This window comes from Cyprinodon tularosa, unplaced genomic scaffold, assembly GCF_016077235.1.
Source record: "Cyprinodon tularosa strain WSP-4 unplaced genomic scaffold, ASM1607723v1 ctg859, whole genome shotgun sequence".
NCBI classification, from domain to species: Eukaryota; Metazoa; Chordata; class Actinopteri; order Cyprinodontiformes; family Cyprinodontidae; genus Cyprinodon; species Cyprinodon tularosa.
The window spans coordinates 116,129-140,285 of record NW_024039628.1 but is presented as its reverse complement, the minus strand read 5'-3'; the positions used below and the strand labels follow the sequence as shown (position 1 = coordinate 140,285).

General features: G+C 43.7%; 1 protein-coding gene across 1 annotated transcript; it reads right to left on the bottom strand.

Moving 5' to 3' along the window:
• Positions 1 to 1,735: 1,735 nt before the first annotated feature.
• On the bottom strand, positions 1,736 to 19,898 carry zgc:165508 (uncharacterized protein LOC100101652 homolog). Its single transcript, XM_038273115.1, is given in 6 exon segments — positions 1,736 to 5,011; positions 5,013 to 5,334; positions 5,780 to 5,911; positions 7,977 to 8,159; positions 8,249 to 8,342; positions 19,759 to 19,898. Coding segments are annotated over 6 exon segments (1,116 nt in total). The 5' UTR covers positions 19,852 to 19,898; the 3' UTR covers positions 1,736 to 4,719.
• Between the last annotated feature and the right edge of the window lie 4,259 nt (positions 19,899 to 24,157).

Below are 24,157 nucleotides of genomic sequence, written 5' to 3'. Positions count from 1 at the left end.
GCTAGTGCTGGTGATGGTGGTGCTGCTGGTGATGGTGGTGCTGTTGGTGGTGATGGTTTTGGTGGTGCTGCTGGTGATGGTGCTGGCGATGGTGCTGCTGGTGATGGTGCTGGCGATGGTGCTGCTGGTGATGGTGGTGCTGCTGCTGCTGGTGATGGTGGTGCTGTTGCTGCTGGTGATGGTGCTGGTGGTGGTGGTGCTGCTGGTGGTGGTGGTGCTGCTAGTGATGGTGGTGCTGCTGGTGATGCTGCTGGTGATGGTGGTACTGCTGGTGATGGTGGTGATGGTGGTGCTGCTGGTGGTGGTGGTGATGGTGGTGCTGCTGGTGGTGGTGGTACTGCTGGTGATGGTGGTGATGGTGGTGCTGCTGGTGGTGGTGGTGATGGTGGTGCTGCTGGTGGTGGTGGTACTAGTGGTGTGGGTTTGGGGCCAGTTTGCTGCATCAGGATCTGGATGGAGAAAATCTCTCCAACAGAAAATCTTGAAGCAGAATCTGCAGCATCAGTGAATGAGCTGTTAGAGCGGCCTAGTCAAAGTATGGAGCTACCCATAAAGGAGCAGAGTTCCCTGTTCTCCTCGCTGCGTTTAGGGTCAGAGGTCAACAGGCTGGATCAGATGGTTCCTCTATTCAATAAATTAAATTAACACTTTAAAAATATCTTTATTTATTAACCTCTGGTGGTAAAAGGATTCTGATGATCTGCAACGTTTACATGTAGAAAAACCAACAAAATTAGCAAGAAAACTTCTACCTCTGCAGTTCTATAGATCTGAGTACAGGAGCTTCAGCCGTTTGCTCTGACGTCTGCGTTCATGTTAAACATTCATTGATCAGATCTGAAGCCTTTTCACCCAGAAACCCTGAACCAGTTCCAGACGCTCCTCCCATTTCCTGGATTTCCATATTTAGCTGAGATTCAGGTGAAATCAGGAAAATGTTGTAAAAGGAATTATTTCTAAATAAAACAGCAAACAAACAAAGAAGTTTTATTTCTGTTTCCTTTCTCAGCATTTTAGACCAAAAGAAGCTGCAGATGTTTCTGTGAAAAGGTTTAAAAATCAGTAAAAGTTGGAGCCTTTAAGACATCAACTCTTAAAATGAGCAAAAAGTTTAACATTCAAACAGTTTTTATATGAATCTTGTTAGAAAACGGATCATTTTCTGTAAACCTTCCTGGGATTTACTCGGCGTTCCCGGGAAGGATGGGATCGGATGGCGTTCAGCAGAGCTCCAATCATCTCTGATGGCGTCCAGCTTTCATCAGTAAAGACATGAGGAGCAGATTCTGAGAACATTAGCAATATTTTATTTATTTTAATATCAGATGCATCAAACAAATATTTTCATTTTCAATCCAAGATAACAATAATTAAATAATTACATTCAGCCAAGAAGGAGAGAAACTGAGATCTGGACAGGAAGCAGGAAGTGGGAGGGGCTGCCGCGATGATGAAATGAAGCCCCGCCCACTCGCTGTGTGTGTGGTAATGGATTAGTGACCTGTGAGGACCGACTGATGACCCCTCCCTGTTCCTCGGCCATTTAGCTGTGGGTTTAGGATGGAGCCTGTTGGTTTCTACATGGGGGGTGTATGGGGGGGTCTACCTGGGGGGTGTATGGGGGGGTCTACCTAGGGGGTGTATGGGGGGGTCTACCTGGGGGGTGTATGGGGGGGTCTACCTAGGGGGTGTATGGGGGGGTCTACCTGGGGGGTGTATGGGGGGGTCTACCTAGGGGGTGTTATGGCTTTGGCCCTCTTGCTGTTCTGCTCTGAGGGCCTTCCTCCTTCAGATTGGAACTGATTGGGGTCAGAAACAGGTTCTACTCGGCCTTTGCTCCGTTTTCTGCTTCTGACCCAATCAGCCAATGGGGGGGGGGTCGGCCCCCAGGCTTTGTTTAGAAATGCTAAGTAGGTTATAGGGCCTCAGGGGCCCCCATGTGAGCATCTCTGCTGCCTCCACGCTGACCAACACATGTTTGGATGTCTTTTTATAGAAGCTGTTCCCTCAGACCCACAGAATGTGGAGCAGATAACGATCCCACCGAGGAGAAGCACGGCGTGGAGAGGGAGGCGTCTCTGAGCGAGGACACCCGGCGTCTCTGAGCGAGGACACCCGGCGTCTCTGAGCGAGGACACCCGGCGTCTCTGAGAGAGGACACCCGGCGTCTCTGAGCGAGGACACCCGGCGTCCCATCGCTTTCAAACAGAGCAGCGCTTCTGGGGCAGCGGAGCTTAAAAGCTGCCATTTGGAGGAGAGGAGGGTTTGAGGAGAGAGAGGAGAGAGCAGATGGACTGAAGGAGAAAAAGGAGAAAAGAGGAGAGAGATTCGCTTCTCCTGATGTTCAGTCGCTTCTCTAATCGCAGGATAATTGCCTTTCGGCAAAGGTAGCACTTAAATGTCCTGATATTGACGTAATAAGCCCCCCGTGGGGACGGATGGAGAGACTGAGGGACAGAAAAAGACTGTAGGCGGCAGAATGAAGACAAAGGACAGAGACAGAGAGGAGAGGCGGTGGGAGAGGGAACGCATTCATCAGGCTGTATCAGCGGCTCATCGGCTTCACCCCAGAGAGGACAAACGGTGTCAGACGACAGCGCCGAGCTCCTCAGACGTCTGAGTGATGATGCAGACCGGAGGGACAAAGATGGAGACGTTTGACAGACGTGCAGAGTAAAGGACAGCTGATAGAGACGCTAACGGGGATGAACAATGGCCCGCTGGCGTCACCACGCTCCGATGACCTCACCTCGCCGCCATCACACGGCCTGCAGTGTCAAACAAACCTGATGAAGGAGCAGCATCAGGGTTTCCTGTCCAACCGCTGCCCTTTGCTGTGTCTGATGATGATGATGATGATGATGCGTGGGAGAGGTCAAAGGTGATGTATGAAGGCACAGCTTCAATGGTTCCCCCTGAGATGTTGCAGTCTCACCAGGCGCCTCTATGAAAGGCAGCGGCTCGCCGGCCTGAGAGACGCTTAAAGGGAATTTCTGCGTCGGAGGATTTTGGAATGAATTTACGGTTCCAGCTTGGAGCGCCGGATGACATCACGGCGAACAATCTGATGCACAACTTCACAAAAAACGTCAAACACAAACACATGCTGAGGGAACCAGTCTGCTCTGGTCCAAAGAGAAGGGGGGGGGGGGGGTTCACATGATGAGCAGGTTACCATGGCAATGACGCAAAGATTCTGAAGCAGACTGAGACGTTTCAGTCGAGGTGAAGCGTAGATTTAACGCCGCCTAACGTCGAAATCTGGTTCCAGTTCATTCCTGATGTTGAAGCTGAGTCTTTGCCCCGTGGGTTAATATTATGGGATACATATCCCAGTTACATCTCCCAGTTACATATCCCAGTTACATCTCCCAGTCTGCCCATGTTAGAATATGCAGTAGAACTGAAACGTCAACAAAAATTGTTTCTGTTTCAAACTAAAACTGAGCGTCTGATCCTTCAGCTGCTAGCGGGCTAGCTAACCACCGCTCTGTGTCTCTAATGGCTAAAGGAGGAGGAATCCTAGCAGCCTCCAAACCACGGCTGATTCTATGGAACCGGCTCTGGAATTCCATGGAACCGGTTCTGGAATTCCATGGAACAGGCTTTGGAATTCTATGGAACCGGCTCTGGAATTCCATGGAACCGGTTCTGGAATTCAATGGAACCAGTTCTGGAATTCCATGGAGCGGACTCTGGAATTCCATGGAACCGGCTCTGGAATTCCATGGAACCTGCTCTGGAATTCCATGGAGCGGACTCTGGAATTCCATGGAACCGGCTCTGGAATTCAATGGAACCTGCTCTGGAATTCCATGGAGCGGACTCTGGAATTCCATGGAACCGGTTCTGGAATTCCATGGAACCGGCTCTGCAGCGCATTCATCCACAGCTTTTCCTGAGTTTGTGAAACACCTTTTGTCTCAGAGAGAACTTCAACATGGAGATGGAGGCTCTGAATGCGACACATTAACACGCCTTTCTGCAGGCGCCGGGGGGGGGGGGGGTCTGCATGACAGAAAATGATTGTTTCACAGTTTCCTCTAAAAAACCAGTTCACATTTGGATTGTTTTTTCCCAGTACACTATATCACACAGTGATAACGAAGAACAGGAGAATCTACAGCCACATTAGCGTCGTGCAAAAAAACACATTCACCGGCAGCCGCATAGGCAAAGATCAAAGCAAGACGATGCATACAAAAATATAGAAAAATCTTCAGTCTGTTTCTGTGGCTCGCTGCTAAACGCTGACGGCAAATCTTCGTTGTCTTCCAGGTTCCTGCCGAGAGGAGGAAACGGGAGGAAACGGGAGGAAACGGCAGGAAACAGGAGGAAACGGGAGGAAACGGGAGGAAACAGTCCACCATGAAGAACGGAACCCAGGAGATTGACAGCAATGGGAACCAACTGTTGCTTTGTTTAGACTCGCAGTGAATGAAAGGGTTAAATAGTTTGGCATATTCTGCAAGCAATGCCCAGAAGGATGCAGGGGGGGTGCCAGGACCCGGGGGGGTCAGGAAACGTGCTTCAGTCCAGGTCAGCTCATGCAGGTCAGATGTTTGGACCTTCTGCTGCTCCGTCCGCTCAGCGAACACCTGAACCATGGAGAGGAGGGCGGGACATGCCGCCATAAGGCAAAGGTCACTGGGGGGCAAACTCCTCCCACCATGATGAAGAGGGGAGCAGCTGCTGGCCCCGCCCACATGCTTAGGTCACTCATGGGTTTTTGGGAGCTCCTGCTCTCTCCACCTCTTCCTCCTCTTCCTCCTCTTCGTCCAGCGAAACGACCCCTGAGGAGGCCACATCAGACACCCTCCTGCGGGGGTCATAGCCTGGGGGGTACTGCGCCCCCCGGCCTTCTGCCTCCTCAGGGCACAGGCTGCCTTCGTAGTCCTTGCAGGGGCTGTCATCATCCTCGCCGGGCGACAGGTAGGTTTCAGAATAAGACATGGAGTAGCAAGGGGAGTCCTGACCTCCATAGGACCTGCTCCCCCGCCCCCCCCCCGCCATGCCCCGCCCTCTGGAGGCGGGCCAGCAGCTCCTCCCCTCCATGCAGCGCAGACAGGATCTTGGCAGCGAGCTCAGCGGCGTTGTTCTTAGCGTTTTTGCTGCGCTGTCTCCCCAGGTCTCGCAGCAGCGGGTGCTGCTCATCCAGGCTGCAGAGGCTGGAGCACAGCGTGTCCGGAGAGCCGGCCGTGGGGGAGGGCTCCCTGCTGCCCCCTCCCTCTCCGATCTCTGCTGCGCTGTCAGAGCAGGGCCTCCGCAGGCCCAGCTGCTGGCACAGCTGGCTGTGGATCAGCTCCTTCAGGTACGGCGGGTAAGCTGACAGCTCTGCAGAGAAAAGCATTACTTTACTGTAACAGGATCCATGGTTAGAGACGCTCCTGTCAGGCTTCACTCTGTCTGCAGACTCACTGCAACATTTCATGGAGATGAAAAACAAAAGAGTAATAAAAATGATCTAATCGATTTCATTATGAAGCAGCTGGAAACTAAGACAGAGATTCTAGATCCTCATTTATCATCATTAGTCTGCATGATGCGGCGAGTAGAAGGCTGCTGTAACTCGTTTGCTGCAGGACTGCATGAGTGTAATAAAGATGAAAGCTGAGGAGCCGGGTGCCTTTCTAACCCACTACACACAATGCTGACACAGATGCAGCCTCTGCAGCAAAGGAAGTGATATTCGACCTGCAGCAGAGCATCGAACCGCACAGACAGGAACATGGAAACTGGGGCAGTGGGACAAAGAGAGGGAGGCGGGATGGGGGGGTACCTGTGCTCTGCGTGGCGGGCTCGCTGGCAGGGAGGAAGTCTTCATCATATGAGTCATCGTTGGACTCGTCGCCGTCCACCGAGGACCAGGCCCTCAGCTTTGCCTCGGCGATGGCAAACTGCTCCGCCACACCTGCACACACCCGGTGCACACATGAGCTGGTGTCAATCACAGGGTTGGCATGGTAACAAGGAGGCTGCATTGTGACTGGGCGTCAGTGCAGCTCCAGGTTAGAGCAGCAGCCTTCTGTTGTAGTGAACAGGTTAGTGAACACAACATCATTCCTGAGAAAGTAAAAAGCTGCTGGATGGATCAGTGAGACTCGGCGTTTCCTCTCATCTACCAAAGAAATGAAATGTTTCACTGTGGGGATCAAAGCTGAGGGAACCGGCATTCATTTGATACTTTAATGCACAAAATCCTGTTTTTGCATCTAAAAGCGTCTCTCTGGCGCCCTCCCCAGGTTAAACAGGGCTAACTGCTAATGATGGCTGATTTAGGAGAACTGAGGTCTCCCGCCGGATTGTCTCCCTTTGCCGTCTTTAGATGCTTCCTCTGTGTCGGTTCCAGCGTCCCAGCGCCTTCCTCTGTGCGGTCATGATGCCAATAACCTGATTGGAGAACAGAACGGCAGCAGGAAGCTGGGGGCGGGGTTTCCCTGAGCAGACCATCGGGCTGGACGCTCTTTCATTTATGTCTGAGGATTTATCCTGGATTTTTATTTGAACCTGTAGAATTGTGGTATAATTGAGGTAAACAGAAGTAAAACCTGCTGTTATCTTTTATATGCTTTCTCTTTATCATTAAACAAAGGAAAATAATAGATTAAAGGTTATTCCGTAAAAATTCAAAAAATATCCACTGGACTTGGTTTTCAAGATTAAAGTGACGTAAATAAATCTATTGTATTTACATGAGCAGTGGAACTAGAAGAGGAAGTGACACTGAGCGTTTAAAATATTAATTTCACTATAAAAGCTGTAGATCTGGGCTTAAGTTCCTCTGTTTATCCCATTTCATGTATTTTATCTAAGGCCCAAACTATTTAAAGTATTCATCAGATTAATCAATTATTGAAATAATCAATTAATTTAGTAATTGTTTCATCGTTAACTGAAGTATAGAGACTCTAAAACAGGCTGTTAGCTGACAGAGGAACCCACTTAGAGCAGTTTTTTAAACTTTTACGGAATGACCTGGATGACGGAGAATCTTCATCAGCATAAACTGTTTAATCCTTTAGAATTAAATATTGTTTAATTCTGAAGGAACAAATACTTCCTGATTGTAGTTCTTTATAGAACTACAATCAGCAGCTTCCACCTGTTTCAGCGTAGCGTGTTTAATAGGGACTAGTTTCGTATCCTAATATCAACTCAGATTCTTGGTAGGGACACGTGGCTATGATGCCCCCCACCCCCCCACCCCCCAGACCAACAGGCAGCAGCTGTGCGTACGCCGTCGTCCTGCGCTGCCTTTCATCACTGCTGGACGTCCCGGTGTGGAATGGTTGAAGCAGCAGCGGGACAACATGGATCGTTTGATAAGTTAAAGGAAAGGGTTTATTGGATGCATGAACACATTCTATTCAATTCCACTTTTTTCTAAAGCGCCAATTCACAACCTATAACGTAGATATAAACCCTGCAGATCAGATCTGAGCTGAACTGAAGGGAGGGGGGCATAAAACAGGATCCCTGATTCAGTAAAAGGGGTCAAAGAGCAGAAATGTTACTGACCAACAATTAATCCGACTTCTGTTGTTCAAGCAAAAGAGTTTTAAACAATTAACTGTCAGCAGGGTTGCAAATAATTAATGTGTGAACAGATGAATGCAGAACAGGAAACATCCAATCAGAGAGCAGAACAGAGAGAGCAGAGCTAGAGGAAGCAGATCAGAGAAAACTGCTCCGTCATGAAAGCAGCAGCCAGCGGCAAAAGCTGACTGTGCAAATTAACCTTGAGAGTCTGCAATGCAGCGAGCGACCCATGGATGGACAGACGGAAAAACAGACGTTAGAGTGTTAGTGATCTGGTTACCCTGCTGTGTTTAACAAAGACAGGAGCTATAGATCTAGAGCAGGTGAACTAGATTAGCGCTGACCCATCCTTTCAGGTAATTGTTCAAATAAAAACAACAAGGAAAAGACTTGGATTAGGGGCGGAGCAACAACTCCATCTAATAAAAAGATCTTACCAGCAGCAAAGCGGGCCTCCTGCTCTCCCTCACTGAGATCAGAGTACGAGTTAAAGTCCGACTCCAGGGCTGCCGGCGTGTCCATAGGCTTGCACCAACCTTTCCACTCTATCAGGTGGGCTACTCTTCCCTGCGCCATGGCGGTAGGCTTGGTCACATGGTCCTTGACAACCTGTGAAATCCCTGCAGGTCACATAAGAGCAAAGATGTTAAAGCTGGATCAGTTTGGATGCAGATTCAGATGCAGCTTTGTTCTGAGAAGAAGCAATTACCGTGCAGAGAGGATCGCGCTAAAGCAGCAATCTCTTGAATGGTTAGAGCTCTCCTTGATTTTGGAAGCATTTCAGTGATGTCATCAGCATTCACCTGAAAACAGAAGGAAAAATGGGTGAGCCTCTAACTCAACAGGAATGTGAGGCACATCTGGAACCAGCCACATCTGGATCCAGCCACATCTGGATCCAGCCACATCTGGATCCAGCCACATCCGGATCCAGCCACATCCGGATCCAGCCACATCTGGATCCAGCCAATTCTGGATCCAGCCACATCTGGATCCAGCCAATTCTGGATCCAGACACATCCGGATCCAGCCAATTCTGGATCCAGCCAATTCTGGATCCAGCCAATTCTGGATCCAGACACATCCAGATCCAGACACATCCGGATCCAGCCAATTCTGGATCCAGCCACATCTGGATCCAGCCACTTCTGGATACAGCCACATCCGGATCCAGCCAATTCTGGATCCAGCCACATCTGGATCCAGCCAATTCTGGATCCAGACACATCCGGATCCAGCCACATCTGGATCCAGCCAATTCTGGATCCAGCCACATCTGGATCCAGCCAATTCTGGATCCAGCCAATTCTGGATCCAGACACATCCGGATCCAGCCACATCCGGATCCAGCCAATTCTGGATCCAGCCACATCTGGATCCAGCCACTTCTGGATACAGCCACATCCGGATCCAGCCAATTCTGGATCCAGCCAATTCTGGATCCAGCCAATTCTGGATCCAGACACATCCAGATCCAGACACATCCGGATCCAGCCAATTCTGGATCCAGCCACATCTGGATCCAGCCACTTCTGGATACAGCCACATCCGGATCCAGCCAATTCTGGATCCAGCCAAATCTGGATCCAGCCACTTCTGGATACAGCCACATCCGGATCCAGCCAATTCTGGATCCAGCCACATCTGGATCCAGCCAATTCTGGATCCGGATGTGGCTGGATCCAGACACATCCAGATCCAGACACATCCGGATCCAGCCAATTCTGGATCCAGCCACATCTGGATCCAGCCACTTCTGGATACAGCCACATCCGGATCCAGCCAATTCTGGATCCAGCCAATTCTGGATCCAGCCAATTCTGGATCCAGACACATCCAGATCCAGACACATCCGGATCCAGCCAATTCTGGATCCAGCCACATCTGGATCCAGCCACTTCTGGATACAGCCACATCCGGATCCAGCCAATTCTGGATCCAGCCAAATCTGGATCCAGCCACTTCTGGATACAGCCACATCCGGATCCAGCCAATTCTGGATCCAGCCACATCTGGATCCAGCCAATTCTGGATCCAGCCAATTCTGGATCCAGACACATCCGGATCCAGCCACATCCGGATCCAGCCAATTCTGGATCCAGCCACATGTGGATCCAGCCAATTCTGGATCCAGCCACATCTGGATCCAGCCACTTCTGGATACAGCCACATCCGGATCCAGCCAATTCTGGATCCAGACACATCCGGATCCAGCCAATTCTGGATCCAGCCACATCTGGATCCAGCCAATTCTGGATCCAGCCACATCCGGGTCCAGCCACATCCGGATCCAGCCACTTCCGGGTCCAGCCACATCCAGATCCAGCCATATCCGGATCCAGCCACTTCTGTATCCAGCCACTTCTGTATCGAGCCACTTTTGGATCCAGACACATCCGGATCCAGCCACATCTGGATCCAGCCACTTCCAGCCACATCTGGATCCAGCCAGAGGGAAATTTAGGGCCTCCTTTCTGGAGGGAAAAGAGGGTCAGGGTTCAGAACTGAAGACCGCCGGGTGATCGCTGGGTAACCGCCGGGGTGGCGGTCCAGATCGACGCTGAACTTCACGGATCATAACTACCTTCAGAAAAACAGGAAGTAAGGAACGGGAAATGTCCTCACTTGGATGCCAATCCACAGTACACACACATAATCTGAGTGTCAATCAGAACAGCCATTCGTTTGTCGTAATGTTAACATTATCCAATCTGTGCCGCACGCTTTAATCTGGGGTTAGATTATATTATATACTTCTGGATACAGCCACACCCGGATACAGCCAATTCTGGATCCAGCCAATTCTGGATCCAGCCACATCTGGATCCAGCCACATCTGGATCCAGCCAATTCTGGATCCAGACACATCCGGATCCAGCCACATCCGGATCCAGCCAATTCTGGATACAGCCACATCCGGATCCAGCCAATTCTGGATCCAGCCAATTCTGGATCCAGCCACATCTGGATCCAGCCAATTCTGGATCCAGACACATCCGGATCCAGCCACATCCGGATCCAGCCAATTCTGGATCCAGCCACATCTGGATCCAGCCACTTCTGGATACAGCCACATCCGGATCCAGCCAATTCTGGATCCAGCCACATCTGGATCCAGCCAATTCTAGATCCAGCCAATTCTGGATCCAGACACATCCGGATCCAGCCAATTCTGGATCCAGCCACATCTGGATCCAGCCACTTCTGGATCCAGCCACATCTGGATCCAGCCAATTCTGGATCCAGCCACATCCGGGTCCAGCCACATCCGGATCCCGCCACTTCCGGGTCCAGCCACATCCAGATCCAGCCATATCCGGATCCAGCCACTTCTGTATCCAGCCACTTCTGTATCGAGCCACTTTTGGATCCAGACACATCCGGATCCAGCCACATCTGGATCCAGCCACTTCCAGCCACATCTGGATCCAGCCAGAGGGAAATTTAGGGCCTCCTTTCTGGAGGGAAAAGAGGGTCAGGGTTCAGAACTGAAGACCGCCGGGTGATCGCTGGGTAACCGCCGGGGTGGCGGTCCAGATCGACGCTGAACTTCACGGATCATAACTATCTTCAGAAAAACAGGAAGTAAGGAACGGGAAATGTCCTCACTTGGATGCCAATCCACAGTACACACACAAAATCGGAGTGTCAATCAGAACAGCCATTCGTTTGTCGTAATGTTAACATTATCCAATCTGTGCCGCACGCTTTAATCTGGGGTTAGATTATAGGCTGAGAAAACATTTAAAGATCAAACTGTGTCTAGATTGGATTACTTTAACCCTTTCAAGGCCACACCTGTTCTCACCTGAGGAACAGAAACATCAGCCTGCAGCTCAGAGAGTTTAACTCTGCCTCCACTTTCAATAAATGGTTTGATTCTATCTACATTTAATGATCATTTTCATATATTAAACATTACGCTGCGAATTTCTGATCTATTTCTTCAGATGGTGAAGCTTTAAATATATCTGTGAAAAAAGCTGAAAAGTCATGAAGAAGGAAGGAAGAGAGGAGAGTAGAGAGATATAAAGGAAGGAACTAGGAAGGAGGAAATGAAGGAAGAGATGAAGGAAAGTCTGAAAGGAAGGAAAACAGCAAAGCAGAAGGAAGAAACAGGAAGGATACGAGGAAGGAACCGAGGAGGAGTTTAAACTGCTGGATGCACAAGAAGGAAACAAGGAAGGAAGGTCAGAATATTCAGAATAATGTTTGTAGGAATCATGTTAACCTGAACTCTTTTTGTTTGAAACTGTTTTAGTTTCAAACTGTTTTAGTTTCAAACTGTTTTGGTTTCAAACTGTTTTAGTTTCAAACTGTTTTAGTTTCAAACTGTTTTAGTTTTAAACTGTTTTGGTTTTAAACTGTTTTGGTTTCAAACTGTTTTAGTTTCAAACTGTTTTAGTTTCAAACTGTTTTAGTTTTAAACTGTTTTGGTTTCAAACTGTTTTAGTTTCAAACTGTTTTAGTTTCAAACTGTTTTAGTTTCAAACTGTTTTAGTTTTAAACTGTTTTGGTTTCAAACTGTTTTAGTTTCAAACTGTTTTAGTTTCAAACTGTTTTAGTTTCAAACTGTTTTAGTTTCAAACTGTTTTAGTTTTAAACTGTTTTGGTTTCAAACTGTTTTAGTTTCAAACTGTTTTAGTTTCAAACTGTTTTAGTTTCAAACTGTTTTAGTTTCAAACTGTTTTAGTTTCAAACTGTTTTAGTTTTAAACTGTTTTAGTTTCAAACAGTTTTAGTTTCAAACTGTTTTAGTTTCTAACTGTATTAGTTTTAAACAATTTTAGTTTCAAACTGTTTTGGTTTCAAACTGTTTTAGTTTTAAAGTGTTTTAGTTTCAAACTGTTTTAGTTTCAAACTGTTTTGGTTTCAAACTGTTTTAGTTTTAAACTGTTTTAGTTTTAAACTGTTTTAGTTTCAAACTGTTTTAGTTTCAAACTGTTTTAGTTTCAAACTGTTTGTTTTAAACTGTTCTAGTTTCAAACTGTTTTAGTTTTAAACTGTTTTAGTTTCAAACTGTTTTAGTTTGAAACTGTTTTAGTTTTAAACTGTTTTAGTTTCAAACTGTTTTAGTTTTAAACTGTTTTAGTTTTAAACTGTTTTAGTTTCAAACTGTTTTAGTTTCAAACTGTTCTAGTTTCAAACTGTTTTAGTTTCAAACTGTTTTAGTTTCAAACTGTTTTAGTTTCAAACTGTTTTAGTTTTAAACTGTTTTAGTTTTAAACAGTTTTAGTTTCAAACTGTTTTGGTTTCAAACTGTTTTAGTTTTAAAGTGTTTTAGTTTCAAACTGTTTTAGTTTCAAACTGTTTTGGTTTCAAACTGTTTTAGTTTTAAACTGTTTTAGTTTTAAACGGTTTTAGTTCCAAACTGTTTTAGTTTCAAACTGTTTCGGTTTCAAACTGTTTTAGTTTCAAACAGTTTTAGTTTTAAACTGTTTTAGTTTCAAATTGTTTTAGTTTTAAACTGTTTTAGTTTCAAACTGTTTTAGTTTCAAACTGTTTTAGTTTCAAACTGTTTGTTTTAAACTGTTTTAGTTTCAAATTGTTTTAGTTTTAAACTGTTTTAGTTTCAAACTGTTTTAGTTTCAAACTGTTTTAGTTTCAAACTGTTTTAGTTCCAAACTGTTTTAGTTTCAAACTGTTTTGGTTTCAAACTGTTTTAGTTTCAAACAGTTTTAGTTTTAAACTGTTTTAGTTTCAAATTGTTTTAGTTTTAAACTGTTTTAGTTTCAAACTGTTTTAGTTTCAAACTGTTTTAGTTTCAAACTGTTAGTTTTAAACTGTTTTAGTTTCAAACTGTTTTAGTTTCAAACTGTTTTGGTTTCAAACTGTTTTAGTTTTAAACTGTTTTGGTTTCAAACTGTTTTAGTTATAAACTGTTTTAGTTTCAAACTGTTTTAGTTTCAAACTGTTTTAGTTTTAAACTGTTTTAGTTTCAAACTGTTTTAGTTTCAAACTGTTTTAGTTTTAAACTGTTTTAGTTTCAAACTGTTTTAGTTTCAAACTGTTTTGGTTTCAAACAGTTTTAGTTTCAAACTGTTTTGGTTTCAAACTGTTTTAGTTTTAAACTGTTTTAGTTTCAAACTGTTTTAGTTTCAAACTGTTTTAGTTTCAAACTGTTTTAGTTTTAAACTGTTTTGGTTTCAAACTGTTTTGGTTTCAAACTGTTTTAGTTTCAAACTGTTTTAGTTTCAAACTGTTTTAGTTTTAAACTGTTTTAGTTTCAAACTGTTTTAGTTTCAAACTGTTTTGGTTTCAAACTGTTTTAGTTTTAAATTGTTTTAGTTTCAAACTGTTTTAGTTTCAAACTGTTTTGGTTTCAAACTGTTTTAGTTTTAAACTGTTTTAGTTTCAAACAGTTTTAGTTTCAAACTGTTTTAGTTTCTAACTGTTTTAGTTTTAAACAGTTTTAGTTTCAAACTGTTTTGGTTTCAAACTGTTTTAGTTTTAAAGTGTTTTAGTTTCAAACTGTTTTAGTTTCAAACTGTTTTGGTTTCAAACTGTTTTAGTTTTAAACTGTTTTAGTTTCAAACAGTTTTAGTTTTAAACTGTTTTAGTTTCAAATTGTTTTAGTTTCAAACTGTTTTGGTTTCAAACTGTTTTGGTTTCAAACTGTTTTAGTTTCAAACTGTTTTGGTTTCAAACTGTTTTAGTTTTAAACTATTTTAGTTTCAAACAGTTTTAGTTTCAAACTGTTTTAGTTTCAAACTGTTTTAGTTTTAAACTATTTTAGTTTCAAACAGTTTTAGTTTCAAACTGTTTTAGTTTCAAACTGTTTTGGTTTCAAACTGTTTTAGTTTCAAATTGTTTTAGTTTCAAACTGTTTTAGTTTCAAACTGTTTTAGTTTCAAACTGTTTTAGTTTCAAATTGTTTTAGTTTCAAACAGTTTTAGTTTCAAACTGTTTTAGTTTCAAACTGTTTTGGTTTCAAACTGTTCTAGTTTCAAACTGTTTTAGTTTCAAACTGTTTTGGTTTCAAACTGTTTTAGTTTTAAACTGTTTTAGTTTCAAACAGTTTTAGTTTCAAACTGTTTTAGTTTCTAACTGTATTAGTTTTAAACAGTTTTAGTTTCAAACTGTTTTGGTTTCAAACTGTTTTAGTTTTAAAGTGTTTTAGTTTCAAACTGTTTTAGTTTCAAACTGTTTTGGTTTCAAACTGTTTTAGTTTTAAACTGTTTTAGTTTTAAACTGTTTTAGTTTCAAACTGTTTTAGTTTCAAACTGTTTTTGGTTTCAAACTGTTTTAGTTTCAAACAGTTTTAGTTTCAAACTGTTTTAGTTTCAAATTGTTTTAGTTTTAAACTGTTTTAGTTTCAAACTGTTTTAGTTTCAAACTGTTTTAGTTTCAAACTGTTTGTTTTAAACTGTTCTAGTTTCAAACTGTTTTAGTTTTAAACTGTTTTAGTTTCAAACTGTTTTAGTTTCAAACTGTTTTAGTTTTAAACTGTTTTAGTTTCAAACTGTTTTAGTTTTAAACTGTTTTAGTTTCAAATTGTTTTAGTTTTAAACTGTTTTAGTTTCAAACTGTTTTAGTTTCAAACTGTTTTAGTTTTAAACTGTTCTGGTTTCAAACTGTTTTAGTTTTAAACTGTTTTAGTTTCAAACTGTTTTAGTTTCAAACTGTTCTAGTTTCAAACTGTTTTAGTTTCAAACTGTTTTAGTTTCAAACTGTTTTAGTTTCAAACTGTTTTAGTTTCAAACTGTTTTAGTTTTAAACTGTTTTAGTTTTAAACAGTTTTAGTTTCAAACTGTTTTGGTTTCAAACTGTTTTAGTTTTAAAGTGTTTTAGTTTCAAACTGTTTTAGTTTCAAACTGTTTTGGTTTCAAACTGTTTTAGTTTTAAACTGTTTTAGTTTTAAACTGTTTTAGTTCCAAACTGTTTTAGTTTCAAACTGTTTTGGTTTCAAACTGTTTTAGTTTCAAACAGTTTTAGTTTTAAACTGTTTTAGTTTCAAATTGTTTTAGTTGTAAACTGTTTTAGTTTCAAACTGTTTTAGTTTCAAACTGTTTTAGTTTCAAACTGTTTGTTTTAAACTGTTTTAGTTTCAAATTGTTTTAGTTTTAAACTGTTTTAGTTTCAAACTGTTTTAGTTTCAAACTGTTTTAGTTCCAAACTGTTTTAGTTTCAAACTGTTTTGGTTTCAAACTGTTTTAGTTTCAAACAGTTTTAGTTTTAAACTGTTTTAGTTTCAAATTGTTTTAGTTTTAAACTGTTTTAGTTTCAAACTGTTTTAGTTTCAAACTGTTTTAGTTCCAAACTGTTTTAGTTTCAAACTGTTTTGGTTTCAAACTGTTTTAGTTTCAAACAGTTTTAGTTTTAAACTGTTTTAGTTTCAAATTGTTTTAGTTTTAAACTGTTTTAGTTTCAAACTGTTTTAGTTTCAAACTGTTTGTTTTAAACTGTTGTAGTTTCAAACTGTTTTAGTTTTAAACTGTTTTAGTTTCAAACTGTTTTAGTTTCAAACTGTTTTAGTTTTAAACTGTTTTAGTTTCAAACTGTTTTAGTTTTAAACTGTTTTAGTTTCAAATTGTTCTAGTTTTAAACTGTTTTAGTTTCAAACTGTTTTAGTTTCAAACTGTTTTAGTTTTAAACTGTTCTGGTTTCAAACTGTTTTAGTTTTAAACTGTTTTAGTTTCAAACTGTTTTAGTTTCAAACTGTTTTAGTTTCTAACTGTTTTAGTTTTAAACTGTTCTGGTTTCAAACTGTTTTAGTTTTAAACTGTTTTAGTTTTAAACTGTTTTAGTTTCAAACTGTTTTAGTTTTAAACTGTTCTGGTTTCAAACTGTTTTAGTTTTAAACTTTTTTAGTTTTAAACCGTTTTAGTTTCAAACTGTTTTAGTTTCAAACTGTTTTAGTTTCTAACTGTTTTAGTTTTAAACTGTTCTGGTTTCAAACTGTTTTAGTTTTAAACTGTTTTAGTTTTAAACTGTTTTAGTTTCAAACTGTTTTAGTTTTAAACTGTTCTGGTTTCAAACTGTTTTAGTTTTAAACTGTTTTAGTTTTAAACCGTTTTAGTTTCAAACTGTTCTGGTTTCAAACTGTTTTAGTTTCAAACTGTTTTAGTTTCAAACTGTTTTAGTTTTAAACTGTTCTGGTTTCAAACTGTTTTAGTTTTAAACTGTTTTAGTTTTAAACCGTTTTAGTTTCAAACTGCTTTAGTTTCTAACTGTTTTAGTTTTGGAGTTTAAGCTTCTTCCTTCCTCTCATTAATTGTCACTAGTGAAAATAAACCGCATTTCCTCTGCAGATATCAGACGGCAGAAATGAACTCAGGTCATCAGAGGCTCCGCCCAGACTTTGACCTTTTCCTCCTAAGAACAACAAAGAGTGGCCGGAATAACAAACGGATCTGGGATCTACTTTCATGGAGGCGGGATAATCCTCCTGAGCCGCAGAGCAGGAGGAGGATGGATAATCTGGAAGAGATGTGACACAAAGTTTGAGGAGGATCTGTTCCGCTCTGCATGATGTTTTCCGGGTTTTCCATCCGGGTTCACCGGAGCGGAGCTGGAGAAGCAGCTCCATCACTGTGGGGTTGGAATCCATCCATCATCAGAAGAAAATCCGGTCCAGAACACAGACTTTGGATATAGAAGCTCCCAGTTCTATTCCGTTCTAACGGAACACCACCATCTTTCCTCAGACCCCCCACCTTCCCTTCCCCCACTGTGCTACTGAACCGCAGAGTGAGCAAAGACATGAGACCCCCCCCAGAGCAAAATGACAGAGGTATAATGGGTAGAATCTGCTGTAGCTGGAGAGGAGCTGCAGGGACCCACAGACTCGGGTGGAGAGTATTCCATCAGGGTGGAGGGGGTTCTGTGCCGAGTTGCTCTGACGACGTTTCATCAGCAGTCAGCTGCTGAAACATTTTAAACATTTTTAGGGTGAATATTTCTGGGAGAATCTCTTCCCAGAGTTTAGGAGATGCTGATCTCTCTCCTCCTTCCTGGTGGAGCAGGGCGGCCATGGAGGCTGCCTGCCTGCAGGTCTCTGCTGGGGAAAATAATCACAGCATCTCTATTCTCCACTGCCTTCCCCTCCTTTCTCAACTTTTCCACAATTGGAACATTTCTATGGCAACCAGTCGCCGTGGTGATATCCCTCTGCGTGCGTGTGTGGCCGATGTGCTGATGGCGATTCACACCATCAGCAGATCAGCAGGAAACACGCTGGAAATGGAAGCTTTGGATCCTCAGCTGGCTGCTGGCTCCTCCTCCATCCAACCGCCATCCAACCACCATCCAACCGCCATCCAACCACCATCCAACCGCCATCCAACCGTCATTCAACAGCCATCCAACCGCCATCCAACCGCCATCCATCCGTCATCTATCCAACCGCCATCCAACCGCCATCCAACCGTCATCCAACAGCCATCCAACCGCCATCCAACCGCCATCCATCCGTCATCCATCCAACCGCCATCCAACTGCCATCCAACCATCATCCATCCAACCGCCATCCAACTGTCATCCAACCATCATCCAACCGTCATCCAACCGCCATCCAACCGCCATCCAAACGCCATCCAACTGCCATCCAACCATCATCCATCCAACTGTCATCCAACCGCCATCCAACCATCATCCAACTGCCATCCAACCGCCATCCAACCGTCATCCAACCGCCATTCAACTGCCATCCAACCATCATCCATCCAACTGTCATCCAACCGCCATCCAACCATCATCCAACTGCCATCCAACCGCCATCCAACCGTCATCCAACCGCCATTCAACCATCATCCAACCGCCATTCAACTGCCATCCAACCATCATCCATCCAACTGTCATCCAACCGCCATCCAACCATCATCCAACTGCCATCCAACCGCCATCCAACCGTCATCCAACCGCCATTCAACCATCATCCAACCGCCATCCAACTGTCATCCAACTGCCATCCAACTGCCATCCAACCGTCATCCAACCGCCATCCATCCGTCATCCATTCAACCGCCATCCAACCGTCATCCAACCGCCATCCAACTGCCATCCAACCGTCATCCAACCGCCATCCAAATGCCATCCAACCGCCATCCAACCATCATCCATCCAACCGCCATCCAACCATCATCCATCCAACCGCCATCCAACCATCATCCATCCAACCGCCATCCAACTGCCATCCAACCGTCATCCAACCATCATCCAACCATCATCCAACCATCATCCAACCATCCTCCAACCATCATCCAACTGTCATCCAACCATCATCCAACCATCATCCATCCAACCATCATCAAACATCATCCAACTATCATCCAACTGTCATCCAACCATCATCCAACCATCATCCATCCAAAGTCCAATTGTCATCCAATGTCATCCAACCGTCATCCATCCATCCATCCATCCATCCATCCATCCATCCATCCATCATCCATCCATCCATCCATCAGTTTTTTTATCTTTCTGTTCGTCTACCAAACGTTTAGTTTCCTACAAAAAGTCTTTATTTCATGGAGTTATTTTCAGAGGCTGATGTAATCAAACCTGTAAATCAGAGACCAGGAAACCAACCTGTTTCCCTGCTGGCCTGTGGTCCAGTTTATGACTCCAAAGATTTTATTTCTACCCATATATGGAAAAGAAAAGACTTCTAACCAACAGCTGCTTTAATCTTATTAAACAAATACTTGTTACTTAAGCTCAATGGAAATAACAGCTAGAAATCTACTAATAACAAGAAAATGTTATTGGGGCTAAAACACATTTTACAAACTTGGATGCTTTGATTAATCGGGTAATGATTCAGCTTAAAACCTCTTAAAATAATTTTCCATTTCACATGGTTTCCCACAGAGAGACGGTCCTCTCTGATCAGGGCTAACCCGAACCCTAACACCGGGGGTTGGTGCTGCTGCTTCAGCATGTGACCTTCCACCCATTGACCTTCTGTAGGTTTCATCATGTTAAACATGGTGGAGGTTGAATCATGTTGTGGGGATGCTTTTCCTCTGCAGGGAAACAAACTGTTCCTCCGATGGATCTAAACACGGCTTAGATTTTAATTTGCCTAATGTTGAAACAATGTTTTTGTATTTTTCTACATCATAAATGTCTTTTTGTTAATAAAAATCAAAACAGAAAGTATGTGGAGATTATTGAGCCAAAACATCAAGAAGTTGAGAGAACTGCCTCCCCTTGGCTTAAATGAGCTGCCATCGCAGGTCCACAGAACCACAGAGAGAATAAAGAGAATTCAGGGCACCTTGCTGAGATCCACAGCCCCCAAAGGTGCACCCAGTATCAGCCTGCGCACCATGCAGGTCCTGGTGCTCCCTAAGAGCCTGGCATCAGACATGGAGCTGGACGGGCTCCAGTCCACACGTAACGAACCGTCCACTGCCACTGTCAGGAGGAAGAGAGCATCATGAAGATCACAGTGAGGTTTAAAACTCACAGCAGCTCTGGACCTCATTCTTACTCCAATAGGTTTACAGCAGGTGGTGGTTGGATGGTTGGTGCTTCTTTTATAGTTTGGAGCAAGAATTAGTCCATCCATGAGTTTATAGCTAACAGCATAAATCATCCCAGTCATGCCTCCATCAGGAGCTCAGGGCAAACAAGGCGATGACTGAATCTGATGGCGTCTAATCTCAGTACAGTCTGACTGCCGTCGCTCCACTCACCACACATGGGAGTCAGTGGGGAATCTGATTGGCTATAAAGGAAATATCAGTTGAATAATCACTGTTCTCAGAACCATAGAGATGTTTTAGGGTTTGTTGCTGCTCCGGATCAATCCTTCGTTATAAAGCTCATCATTCCTTAGGAATGGTTTAGAGAAGGCTTGTTTATTGCAGCTCATTCAGCAGAGGCTGTGCAGGCTGTAGTGAGATCATTTGTTTATGGGGCGGGTATGAAAGCCTGCTTCCATGCATGTTTAACACCATGCTGTTCATGCTCCTGTCAGCACATTCCCTTCCTGCCGTTTCAAGGGGTTTTAAAGCGGTCTGTTCTGTCCGATGGTATGGGTCAGTTACTGATAACTACTTAGAATAGTCACTTTAACACGTAATGATGATAATCCAAATAATAATAGTTTTATCCAATGAATGAATGAATAATCACACATTCAACAGTAGACCCATCAGGGGTGAGCATTTCAGCACCCGGACAGCTCCCATCAGTTTCCTCTCATCACATCAGATTTGGAAAAATGAGATTAGTAGAGCAGGCCTGTAAATGTCAGCGCCTAGCTCTCCTTTCCATGCCTGTGCTGCAGGGAGGCGTTTCTGGTTACCATCTGTGAAAAGAACAATTGGCTCGATTAGCCACCGGCACCCATCTCAGATCTGCAGCCTGATCAGTCCTCTGATCCTCACAGCCTCCCCTCCTGTCTGGTCAAAGACTCGCCGTTTAGCTCCATCAGCTCAGGTTGCCCACCAGCAGAATTCAATATGTGCCATTTAGCTGGGTGTGATGAGATCCGCTGCCCGGGGCGCATTGTGTTGAATCTAGGCCATCGCAATGAAAGCAATTGTGAAAAGTGGAAGATGCTCACATGTTTTCTGCAGCAGTTTCCACTGCCTGCTGGTAACTGGATCTACCATTTTCTACAGATACAGACACGGCTATTTTTCCATATCAATGTGGGTTTTTTCTGCACCATGTTTTTTCATTTGATCACTGCTGCACTTTATGGATGGAAATGTTCCTTTAATGTCTCAAAAGCTGTGCTAAATGACATTTCGTTTTGTAAACATTGTGTGTAGCGTTCGTGGCTTTCCCCACAGAGGAGAGAGGAATGCCGTGGAGACCAAAAACATGTTGGGTTAGTAACTGAGCTGCTTGAAGGTTGAGGAGAGTCTTTGAAGAGGGAAGATGGAGAAAGGCCAGTCATGTGAGTATAGAGGTGAAACCCTTTAATGGAGGCAAACCCCTAACAAAATGTAAGCAATGTGCCACCAGGGGCGCTATGGAACAGCCAAAGGTTGAAGAAGACCACTGGGAGTTGACGGGATTTATTATGGGCACAAACTGGACAGGCTTGGATATCCTCGTATAATGATGGCCACCAAAAGTTCATTTCAACCAGTGCAATGGTTCGGCTGATTCCTGGATGACAGGAGAACTTTGCTGTGAGCCCAGTGATAATAAAGTGATCAGATTTTTTTTCAGATAATAAAGTAAAAATATCTTGGTGTTGTTTTTGATCAGGACCTGTCATTTAAATCCCAGATTAAAGAGGTTCCTAGAATTTCTAAAAGTAGAATGGGAGGCAGATCTTTTAGTTCTCAGGCTCCTCTCCTGTGGAACCAACTACCAGTTTTAGTCCGTGAGGCAGACACCCTGTCTACTTTTAAGGCTAGGCTTAAAACTTTCCTTTTTGATAAAGCTTCTAGTTAGAGTGGCTCAGGTTATCCTGAGCTATCTCTATAGTTCTGCTGCTATAGGCTTAGACTTTTGGAGGACATAGGGACCCCTTTTTCATCATTCTGCTTCATTCTATCTCTATAGTTCTGCTGCTATAGGCTTAGACTGCTGGAGGACATAGGGACCCCTTTTTCATCATTTTGCTTCATTCTATCTCTATTCTCCCACTCTGCAGAATCTGTTAGTTCAATCTCTAACGTTCTGCTCTATCTGCTTTTTCTCATAGTAGCTTCATCTGGTCTGTTCCTGTTTGGCTGTGACTCCATCCTGGAGAGAAACATCAGCTGTGCTGCTGCCATCAACACCTTTGTTTCTAGATGTTGGAGCTTGGCCTGTTTTCCAGTGTAGTCCTGTTTCTCTGACTGTGACTAACTGGATGTGCTCTCTTCATCCTCTGACATGGGAGCTGGCTCGGAGCTCGTCTGCCTGGCTGTGTGTTTCCTGGACGGGGCCGCCTGTGGAGCTGGTTGACAGTTGCCTTTTGTATCTATGCTTCTTTTTCTATGTCTGCTTCTGTCTCCTTGAACTTTAACCCACAGTGGCAGAGCAACAAAACAGCAACAAACCAGCACTGCGGAGGTGGTGTATATATAGGGGACAGAACAAAGGATGGAATAAAGAATATGTCGCAGGTGTGAGTGGAACTAACTAGAAGGAAGCCACATGGAAAGGAAACAAGTACAAAGGGGGGCAACCACTTTGGGGAGTGGTGGTCTAGTGGTTCAAACCCCACTCCCACAGCCGCCACTCTGGGTCCCTGAGCAAGACCCTTAACCCCACCCTGCTCCCCGGGTGCCGCACTATGGCAGCCTACTGCTTCCCAAGGGGAGGGGTTAAATGCAGAGAGGGAATTTTGTTGCTCTGTACTGCTGACAGTGGAATGACAATAAAACGCTGGAAAAAAAGATCTTAAATGTAATTTGCATTTGATTCTTCGCATGGATCAGCAGGACCAGTTCCACCATGAGGAGGACTGGAAAATGGCCAGCAGCTTATTTCACATGTATCCCACAGTTTGATTTAAATAAACTGAAATCAAAGGTTAGATTTCTGTTGTCGTGGAAACTGAGGGAGCAGAAGTGTCCCTTTGGTTCACATTTTTTTCCTTCTGTCTTTGGCTCAATCAGCCGCACTGAAGTAGGCCCACCTGGGCAATACCATCACAACCACCATCACCACCATTAAAACCACCATCACCACCATTAAAACCACCATCACCACCATTGAAACCACCACTGGGGGTAACAGGAACTACCTGATGTTTGGTGTCACACGTGGGAGACAAGCGTCATGGAGGTCTGCACAGATACTTGGAGCAAACTCGGTGCTTGTTGCTTGGCAACAGCTGATCACCAGCTGCATGACTATGACATCACCAACTTTAAACGTCTAAACCGTAACCTGGTTCAGTTTCTGCTGGTATTAAATGCTGAGGAGACTCTAGGAGTCAGAGCTCTGGTCTTACCTCCATCTAAGCTGTCATTCATCACAGCCAGCAGCATGGCGTCCAGAGGAGGCGTTTAACCCGCGCCTCCATGGGGATGTTTCAGCTCCTGTGTCTGATCTGCCCTGGTCTCAGGATGTGGAAAGCAGCAGCAGCCTTTCCTGAGCTTAGCAGCTTCTGACACTAAAAGTTCAGAAATGTTTTCAGAACAATAAGACTGGAGTTTAATTTGAGGTCTTTTCTTTTTTTCTGGTGAAAGCATAATCTGCAGCTTGGCTGGAAATGAACGTCGTATGATTTGGAGGAAGCAAACAAAGAGGCAAAGGATCAAAGTTCGGTCTGACTTGGTGCGCTGGATCAGGTGTGTTTTATCAGGTCTAACAGGGCAGGAATTAACCTCCTAAAGAACATTTTCCTCATGATGTACAGAGAGTCTGACCTGATGAAGCTCCACAGACGATCTGTGGGCTTCAGGTCAGGAGGGAACCAACCAACAGAGCCCCTTTTTCACCAAGAAACCGTTTCAGAACTAAAACACATTTTCTTTTGTCTCTTAATCAGAAAAAAAAGTTATAAAAACTGACTGAAAAATATCTCTTTTCATTTGGGGAATTTAAATCTGAAAAATGTCTTTTGTTTCATTTATGGAGGTGCAGTCCTGTGTTTTAATCTTTATGAAATGGAGTTTTTATAATAATAATGTGAATGGCTGCTGAGTGACGGACGCGTTCTATTGGCTGCTGCTGTTGATTGAACCTTTTTCAGGAGAAATCCTTCAGATCCTGCT